At 39.9% G+C, this 10,118-nt stretch overlaps 2 protein-coding genes across 3 annotated transcripts in view; both read right to left on the minus strand.

Moving 5' to 3' along the window:
- LOC111863763 (proton channel OtopLc) overlaps nucleotides 1-5,333 on the minus strand; it is a 48,735-nt gene extending 43,402 nt beyond the window's left edge. The window contains exon 1 of the mRNA XM_023850404.2: nucleotides 5,250-5,333. The gene's annotated coding sequence lies outside the window, so the exon portion shown is untranslated. The remainder of the gene's footprint in view (nucleotides 1-5,249) is intronic.
- LOC111863765 (zinc finger protein OZF-like) overlaps nucleotides 3,729-10,118 on the minus strand; it is a 7,932-nt gene continuing 1,542 nt past the window's right edge. For both annotated transcript variants that reach the window (XM_023850408.2, XM_023850409.2), the window contains exons 3-4: nucleotides 7,589-7,668; nucleotides 3,729-5,554 (exon numbers count right to left, since the gene is read on the minus strand). In XM_023850408.2, the coding sequence (XP_023706176.1) occupies nucleotides 4,519-5,554; nucleotides 7,589-7,668 (1,116 nt within the window). In that variant the 3' untranslated portion in view covers nucleotides 3,729-4,518. The remainder of the gene's footprint in view (nucleotides 5,555-7,588; nucleotides 7,669-10,118) is intronic.

The following is a 10,118-nucleotide window of genomic DNA, read 5'->3' on the forward strand; positions in this document are numbered from 1 at the left end:
TTTTATATACATTGTGACATGTCAGCTCAAACCCAGAAGTGTGGAGCCCGAGAAGATGTCCGTTGCTAGGCAATGGCGCAGCAACATATATATACCAATAGAGGATAAGTTGGTGGCGGTGTTTTCTCTGGGGGTCCGTGCCGAGGCTATATACCGGAAGCGAAACCGAGTCGGAAGCACCATGCCGTTATAGCGGAAGCTAATAGAAATAGGGCAAAATCTGCTATACTGTGCCTGGATTGACAGAGGCCCTGTATATATTGTATATACATATTTAACACGTTTAACATGTAAAATGTAAACATCTTTTACATTATGACAAACGACTTACTACCGGAGACAATGACTCTGACAAAAGACAGACCCATCCTCTAGTCAGAGAGGGCGCCCCACAATAACAGACCGTAACTGTCAAACAGTAATAAATATCTGGTCATGAGAGACTGAATGACTGACCGTCAGTCACAATTTGAAACACCCCACATCAAGAAACCCACAACTGTCTGACAGTAATAAAAATCTGGTCGTAAGCCCAAGATGGATGCTTTATTCCAAGATAAACTGGCCGACTCACCGTCGGTCGTAACATAAGACTCAGACTCAGTCGGAACCGAGCGCTAGCCTGCGATAGGGAGTGATATCCAGTGGCGGCCAGACGCGGCTAGGAGTCAATGGCCAGAAATGGTAGCCATTGGGAGCTATGAGACAGACAGTAGCCGGTAAGGAAGTGAACACGGAAGCTGAGGAATCTACGGTACTGGCAGCCGTTACCTAGCAACTACAGGTGAAGACACAGCAGACTGAGAATCAGTGTTACTGTAGTGAATTGTAGAGTGTGTGAATTGGCGATGGTGCTGTAATTAATTGTATTTAAGGACTGCAAAAACCCTCAAAATAAAGCCTCCGCGCGTACCGCACAGAAAACACCGCTTCCAACAGTTACTACATTGTCGCGTGTTGCACAGCCGTTGCCTAGCAATGGCCGTTTCTCTGGCTTCACAGTTCTTGCTTTGAGTAAATATGCCACATCAATTTAATTTCCTGAATCTGTGACCAGCCAAAAGTCGGGTAGCGACGAAGCTCTCAAATTAAATACCGAGGATATGATATGGTGCTGCCTGGTCACAGTTATCGCAGATCAGGGGGAGGCGGTTCTAGAACATCCACATCTTCATTTATTAAACGATGATTTATCAATTGTATATAACCTATAATACAGAGCTGAATGAGTGACGCTCTCGCATTGCGTAATCTTATTGTCATTTGGGACAGGTTTGTCTCACTGTTAGTACCCAATAATGATTATGTCTGTCTGCGTCACAGTAAGGTGTATTTAGAAAACGAACTTCTTTTCTTCTCTACTCTACATTTAGCTAGACTCACCAGGCCGTGACATAGCTCAGGTGGTAGGTCGTCGGATTCCCACCGCGGCGGCCCGGGTTCCATCCCAAGTCAGGTTACGTGGTATTTTTGAGTGAGTGTTTTTGACATCCAGATGCCATCCCGAATATCCTGTACAGATATGTTACTGTATTCCTTCACACTGCTTCGCGGAAGAACTATTTCATTTGCTCTACACCGCCCGTCGGCAGACCGCCACTGGGTCTCCAGTAGGCAGCCTTTCACCGCCATGGAGCAATGCTTGTAGACGGGACTACGATTAGCAGAATCCTTTAATTCTAGACTCTCTAGCGCATCCAGGGTGTCGTCAAACGTTGATAGAGGAAAATAGTCCTCGTAATGTCCTTCAGCCGTCGGAAGTCCATATAGTGGAAAATCTATTCGTCTTCCTGACGAACCCAATGGGTGAAGACCAAGGAATCCCTAACTCCCTTATCACCACTCATTCATTTATATCCCTCAGCATCTTCTCCTCAGGTTGCTTGGCCACAGGAAGCTTATGAAGGGGCTGGTGGATTGGACGCCGTTTCTAGACCAGACTAATATACATTCACGCAAACTGTTCTGGATGCTTTTATTAACGCGGTCACACTCCGGGAAGATTCCAGAAGATTCTAGTGAAACATCGGTCGTCATCGATAGTTGACGGCTGCAGAACGAATAACAAGCGGGATCTCGGTCTCTCCGTCAAAGAGAGGCGCGAGAAAGCCACGTGACGCGCCCCACCATGCTCAGCTCTCACATGATTTTAATTGCGATTCAAGCGGTCGTGCCCAACCTCGAAGTACCGTATTATCCTAGTATTATTAAATCCACGATTTACCTTAGGATATCCGATTTTTTGGACCGACGTTCGACCACGGCGCCATAGAAATACAAACCGATATGTCTGTGTGGGAAAATGCATGCGCATGGGATTGCTATCCTGAATAATTCATAAAATCTGTTAAACTTCACTAATCAGTTAACTGACTGACTGAAAAGCTAATATTCGCCAAGCTACTCTAAGTATTCCCCATACTTTAGAGAAACAGAATGCTCATTACAACACTCACAACAGACAGCCACCAAACACTATCCTAAAACACACGGATCCAGTCCCCATCCTGCCATTCCATTTATTAAAGATCCATTTTAATATTATATTACCCTTATAGTTAGTTCTTCTGAGTGTTCCCTTTCATTCAGACATTCCGACCAAATCTTTGTATGCATTTCTCTTTAGCCACGCATGCTACACCCCTCGCTATGTGTGCTACGGAAGTTAACCAGAACATTTGCTTACAAACGTACACTTAATTCGTTTAAGACTACATTTACTAATAGCCCTAGAGTATTCAGCATAGCAGAAAACACTTTTCAGAAAAAACTTGAATATCTGCTAGTAATGCTTAGTTATGTTCCCAATACACTTTTGATTCTTTTGCAAAAATTCAGGAGAGGGCAGATGCCCGCGTCAGTCCAACCTGGCCATATAATCATCTTTGATTTCATTATGCCAATAACACAGGTATCTGGCGAGGGGTGCAAAAAAAGTGTGAAGCACCTCATCAAGTGGTTCTCTCCAGCCTCTTCCCGCCTCTGAACGCTGCAATTCAGTCAGTAAATGGGCAGAAACCACTGATTTTTTTCCCTGAAATGTATATTTATAATGAAGGTCATCGGAATGAAATTTTTTTGTCACCTTCTTACAGCAGGCTGGACACTTCTATTGTGTCCAGCACACTCAGACCACTGCCGCAGCTTTTTCCCTAAGGATAAAACCGGCATGGAAATTGACCTCACAACTGTGCTGACATTAAGAAATTCACCTTTTAAGATGAGGTGCTTTGATATAGTGACAGATTAATTTAATTTATTCCTTCACATGATACACACCTGAAGGGAAGAATCGCTTAGGATATCTGGGCATATATGGTAAACTATTATTAAAATGGGTCTCGAATTTGATGGTTTGAAATGGATTCATTTGGTGTAGCCTACGTGCCAGTGGCAGGGTTTTGTGACCACAATAATGTATCTTCTGTGGTAAAAAGGTAAACCTATCCTTGTAAGGGGCCATGCAGGTTCTTGGGGTTCTGAGATGTTGAGGCTCCACATTTTCTAGACAATCCACTCACAGATGGAGGTGAGGTAGTCAGCCTTATGCACCCGCCACCCTTTACCCTCAGGAAGATTCCTGGTACTCATTTCTGTTAGAGGCTGAGACCACCCCAGGGACATAGTGCGGCCGGAAGGATTAGATCAACTGAAAAACCCAATGACCTCATCTGGAATCAAACCTGCGACCTGATTTGTAGCATAGTGCCTCAACAAACTATGCTACCACACGACCCACATTATGTGATGGGGGTTGTAAGAATTTAAGCATTAAAAAACCTGTTCTATAGCCATATTAACAACAAACTTTAAAGTATATTTGACTGATCCTCACATATAAACTACTGTATAAACAAATACAGGGATAAAACATTCACAGCAATTCAATTAACTTTACTAGTTCAAACAATTATAATTTCATAGCTTCACATAATAAGGGAAATTTTCATAGGTTTCATGTCTGAATGACTGTCTTGTTTCATGTAGTAAAGTGTGCTACAGAGGTTCACAGTTTAATGGCTTGCTCTACAGATGGGGGAAAGGTGGCATCATGAAATATTCAAGTTGTACAAATACCTTCTCACACACCTTCAACATGAAACATTTATCTACAGTGTAAATGCATTTGTGTTGAATAAGGTTAGCTCCTTGTGTGAAACTGATACACTTTACATGTGAACAGTTTATAATCTGTGTTAATTTAAAGCTAAAGAGTGAAACCAATATTCCCTATCTTTTCCAACACATGTACTTTCATGACTGTGTACATTTTAGTGTTATATAACATATTAATGGAAGTTGTTAAGAAATCAAAGCCTAAACAATCTTTGACAACATATTTTGTGTAATTATATAAAGCCATACATATCCATTAGCAGAAAAACATTTACAATTCAGCATTAAATGTTATTTCTGAGACCTCAGAACCCAACCAGCTGACACCAACAGGACATCCAACTGGTTGAGAAATAGTGCATTAAAGGAGATTTGTGCCAATCTCTACACACATACGTAATATTAAAGCAAATTTTTGTGTGAAAAATTTTCCAAATGATTTTCAACCAACTGGCATGTCTTTCCATGAATGCGAATATGTCTTGCAAGACTTCCACGCTGAGTGAAACTTCTGTTACACACATCACACATAAAAGGCATATCTCCTACATGGATACGTGTGTGTTGAACCAGACCTTCCCGGAATGTGAACTTTTTTGCACATAAATTGCATGTAAAAGGTTTAATCCCTGTGTGAATGCGCATGTGTTTCAACAGATCTGACCTATCAGTGAAACTTCTCATACATGTTTCACATGTGTATGGCTTATCTTCTGTATGGATCCGAGTATGCCTTACAAGGCTTCCACTAAAAGAAAAACACCTGTTGCACACTTTGCATATGAAAGGTTGGTCCCCAGTATGAATTCGAGAGTGTTTTTCAAGGTTTCCACGTTGAGTGAACCTCTTCCCACACATTTCACACACAAAAGGTTTCTCTCCTGTGTGTATAAGAGCATGATTCACAAGACTTTGCCGAAAAGTAAAACTTCTACAGCACACTTCACACGTGAAGGGTTTATCTCCTGTGTGTATGCGAGTGTGTTTCATCATATCTCCACGGTGGGAGAAACTTTTATTACAGACATCACAACTGAAAGGCTTCTCTCCTGTATGAGTGAGCGAATGTCTCCGAAGCCCTCCAATATCCACAAAACTCTTCATACAAATCTGACAACTTACGGGTTTCTCACCTGTGTGCATGAAAGAATGTCTCGTAAGATGAGTTTTCTGAGTGAAGCTTTTGTTGCAGATTTCACATCTGAATGGTTTTTCTCCACTGTGAGTTAAGGCATGTTGCCAGAGATTGCGACGCTCTTTAAAGCTTTTCTTGCATACTTCACATCTGAACGGCTTGGGAGTGTCAATATTTTCCAATAAATGTCCATAATCAGAGAAGCCTGTGTGGTATACTCCATACTGCAGAGGCACTGTCACAACCGCTGAACTACGTGCATCAATATTCTGGTTACGTTCTTGACTATTACTGTGGGTCATGCTGAGGAGGAAAACAAAATTTGATGAAAGGAAGAAGCAAGTACTGGTATAAGCTCTCTCTCCCATACTGCAAGAAAGGGCCAGTAAATAATAACATAGTCATATTGTGAGTTCAAAAATATTCAGGAACTGAGAACAGGTGTAAGGAGACTAATGTTGGGAATAAACTCAGCTATATGAGAGCAGGGAAGGAGTTCTCACTGGCTCTTTGCTTGCAGATTTTCTTATTTTTCCTTCTACCCTGAAGATGGAGGCGATATGTTCCTCCGAAACGTCGGTTAACACCACAGCTACAAGGTGCCACATCCCAGAAGACTGTCTTCTACCATCACCATGTTCAATTCATCTCTTAGACTATGCTGGACAGACAGCAGACTAAGAATATCAGTGAAACATTAAATACAGTAATATTACAACTACAAGAAAATTTCAACTTCCTGTGAAGAGCAGTCTAACAATAAGATTGTGTGTAAAAATATAAGTCACATGAAAATGATTACATAATTTCTGATGTGTTGTAAAAATATAAAACAAAATATCTATAAATATAAGTGTTCCTTTGTTATTCATTCATCTTGTTCCTTTCATTAACAAAGAACACTGGGGAACTGATCATTGATGCTGTCTATTCTGCTATTCAACTTAAATCAAAATCAGCAGTGTTGTATTAGGCAAATTCTAAAGTGTAATTCATGTTTGAAGGGCAATGTGTGGGATTATTATAATGAAACTGGATAATTATTTTTGTGTCCCAAATATCTCTGTATGAAAAATGAGTACATGCATAAATTTCTTTCACCTAACCTTAAAAAATATGACATAATAATATGTCATTCAGTTTTGGGCCAGTAATATAATTTCATTCACTTTACATGAACGTAGATGTGGCAGGATAAGAAATTATGAGAAAGGTAGCAGTCATGACTTTCTAAAAGGAATTACCCCAGCATTCACCTCCAGACTTCAGTTACGATACTTGGTGCACAAATGATACGTCAATCAGGTATCTGAGAAATGTGAACAATGACTGCCAACATCACATGAATATTAACACACTGTCAACATACTCCCTTAGAACAGTCACAAAATAAACTGGGTATATAATGACTGTGGTTTTCTGGATTATGAGTTCATGGTTTCAAAGCCTCCATATCCTATCCTGAAGATTGAAGCAGTATGTTCTTCCAAAACATTATTAACCATTTTCTGCACTATGTGGCATTACATCTAGCAAGACCATAGTCTCAACATTCATCCCCATAAAATCCTCAAATCTCAAATGGGTTCGCTCTTTTGGAAAACTCAGATGCTGATGTTGGTATTAACAGTGCTTGGGAAACAATTAGACAGAATTTCAAAATTTCAGCCAAAGAGAGTCTAGGTTACTCTGAACTGAAGCAGCATATGCCATGGGTTGATGAAGGGTGTTCAAAATTATTAGATCAAAGAAAGCAGGCCAAATTGCAATGGTTACAGGATCAAACCGAGTTAAATGGGGACAATCTGAACAATGTAAGATGTGAAACCAGCAGGCATTTCAGGAATAATAAGAGGGAATATCTGAAAGACAAAATTAATGAACTTGCAATAAACAGTAAGAACAAGAACATTAGAGACCTGTATAGAGCAATAAATGAATTTAAGAAGCATTACCAACCTAAAAATAACTTGGTGATAGAGATATTTTGTATTTCATGACAAAATAATCATACTATATTTTCGTTTGTAAAAATTGCTCTTTTGTGTATATGTAGAAAATTTTATTGTTTTTCAGGCTGTTTTAGTTCATATTTCTATATGGCATAAAATGGAAAATATGTAGTTTTTTCTGAAAGTCTGCAACTTTAAAGACATAGGGCCATTTAAATTCTGGCCACACCAAGCTCTCAACAATTTAAAAGTCCATACTTTAAAGGTTAACACTGAGGCTATATCTTTGGCTATGGTAGTTTTAATGCAAGTTCACCAAAGCGATCTAGTCTGCTTGTGGCATGCAGAAGGTTAAAATCAGCTGAACCTGGAAACAATACACTACCTGTCTATATACATTTTCTCCTCCTCTGTAATTTCATCCTTAAATTCTTCCTTGATTGTAGTGACATCACATGAACTTTCCTAGAACAAAGATACACCACATTATTAACTCTGTAGCTATTCAAACATGCAGAAGTAGCTAGGATGAATGTTATCTTCCCAGCTACATGAGAATATTATGAACAGTAGAGTAACATGTAGTTTATGTAGGCACTGCTTGCCACCTGCTTTCACAATGGTTTCTTACTTGGCTTATTCTTCAACCCTGAAGATGGAGGTGACATGTTCCTCCAAAACAGTGGTTGACTTTTAATGAACTACATGGTATTATATCTCGGAAGATGGAACTCTTCCAACATGTAGTTTACTTTCAAGAAGTGCAGATCCAGACCAGACTGCAGCACATATGCCAATCTGACATTTCAGTGGCTTAAGTATTCAATAGCCATATTTCCAGAACCATGTCCTAACTTACTGTGACATGTAGACCCACTGCCAAGTAACAGCTGTGTGAACAGGTGACAGTACAACAGCCCTTGCTAGGGAACAGCTCTGTGGACATGTTGTTTCCCTGGCAATGAGAGAAGATACATTTTCTGTGCTGTCTGTGCCAGGAACATATGACGAGGACTAGTAATTTAGCTGTTGGTTGAGTCAGTTGAGAGTTGCAATTGTGAATAGCGAGAAGCTGGTAGCTGAGGTCAGGGAGAGTTCAAGAACCCAGAGGCAGGGGAATGTCTGCTGTTGGAAGCCACTACCATAGAATGGCTAATGAAGACTGAAAAGACTTTATGTGTGCAGTAGTTACAGTGTTCTTTGAAGTGTGTAATTCAGTGAGACTGTCGTAGTTATTTATAATTGTGTTTTGTAAGTGTCCAATGAATATGATTACCAATCCAAACCTCACCTCTAGTCACACTTACCATGCGACATTCTATTTATGCTTCACACGTACTCTTAAAGAATATCAAATGAGGCTCACAGTCACTGGCAAAGACAGTAACCCCAACTAAACTGAGAGAGCAAAGTTTTCCTTCAGAAACTAATAGATGATCAGCTAATCAGGAAATTCCCAGTCTCCTACAGAACCTGCAGGTCCATCACTCTGTTCATATGAGCCTGCTACTAGTCCTCATCCTGAGCTAGATGAATTCAATCATGCTCCCTCATCCTATCTAGTTCTATCTTCCCATCTATGCCTATCTTGTCTTAGTGGTCTCCATTCACCAGGTTTTCCTAGCAGAACCCTGAATGCAATATTTTTCTCTCCCATGTGTGGTACATGACCCGGACATCTCATCCTCCTTGATATGATCATTCTAGTAGCATCTGACATGGAATAAAGTTATGAAGCTCCTCATTACACAATTTTTTCTAACATTCTCCTCAGCACCGTGTTCTCAAACATCCTTAGTCTACATTCCTCCCTTAACAGCAGAGACAAAGTTACATGCCCAAACAGAACCACAGGCAAAATAAATGTTTTGTCTATTTAAATCTTCACATTTTTGGATAAAAAAAAAAGGTATCTTTGTAACAGGCCATGAAAGCCCATTGGGTTGTGAGAAGTCAAGGTTCCGACATCCTCTAGACAATTGGCTCACAGATAGCGGTAAAGGTTTCAGTCTTATGTGCCGGCCACCGTTTTACCCCCCATGAAGATTCCTGGTACTCATTTCTGTTAGAGGGTGAGTCGACCCCTGGGCCACAGTGCTGCTGGAAGGGTTGGGTCAACTGAAAAATTCAATGACCTCATCAGGATTTGAATCCACGACCTTCTGGCTTGTAGCATAGTGCCTCAACCAACTACGCTTCCGTGTGCCCCTACATTTTGGATGCCAGTTGAGAAGGCAAAAGATTCTAAACTGAATAGTTAGTAGTATGGATCTGTTTTCATCTCTTTCTGTAACTACCAAACATGGCAAACATGTTAGTGTCTGTAATGGCAGCATGGAATGTGATGTCAGGATGTCTTGTAGTGAAATAAATAATCAGACCAAGTTAGACAATAACAATTTTACTTTTACTTGAACACTGGACACATTGGACACATTACAATTTAAACTTCACATCTACTGGCAAGCTTGTTACTTTCTATAATTATCAAATGCACTTCGCATATTGACATAATGTGAATGTTTTGCTCACACTGGTCTCATTATGCTAGTCATATCATTCAGACACAATGCAATATGTAACAGACTCCTGATTAATGAGAGGCAGATTATCTGGGAGCTGTTATCAGAAAACTGACTGTTGTGTCCAATGTCAAAAGACAACTTTCATAAGAAATTATAATACTTTTTCAAAAAGAATAAATACAAATGAAGGGAGTTTTATTGACATTTGAATAGGTACTTGGACACATAAGATGGCTTTCTTTGTTTTGTTTTTCTTTATCGTTTGTAGAAATGACAGTGCAGCACCTCAGAAACCACATTCATGTTTCTACCATTTTTAAAATTTAATTTATTCTTATATTCAAGTAGATCCAATTACAGGGCAAGAAACAAGTTCACACACCATTGGAT

The sequence above is a fragment of the Cryptotermes secundus genome, unplaced genomic scaffold, assembly GCF_002891405.2.
Source record: "Cryptotermes secundus unplaced genomic scaffold, Csec_1.0 scaffold572, whole genome shotgun sequence".
In the NCBI taxonomy this organism is placed as follows: domain Eukaryota; kingdom Metazoa; phylum Arthropoda; class Insecta; order Blattodea; family Kalotermitidae; genus Cryptotermes; species Cryptotermes secundus.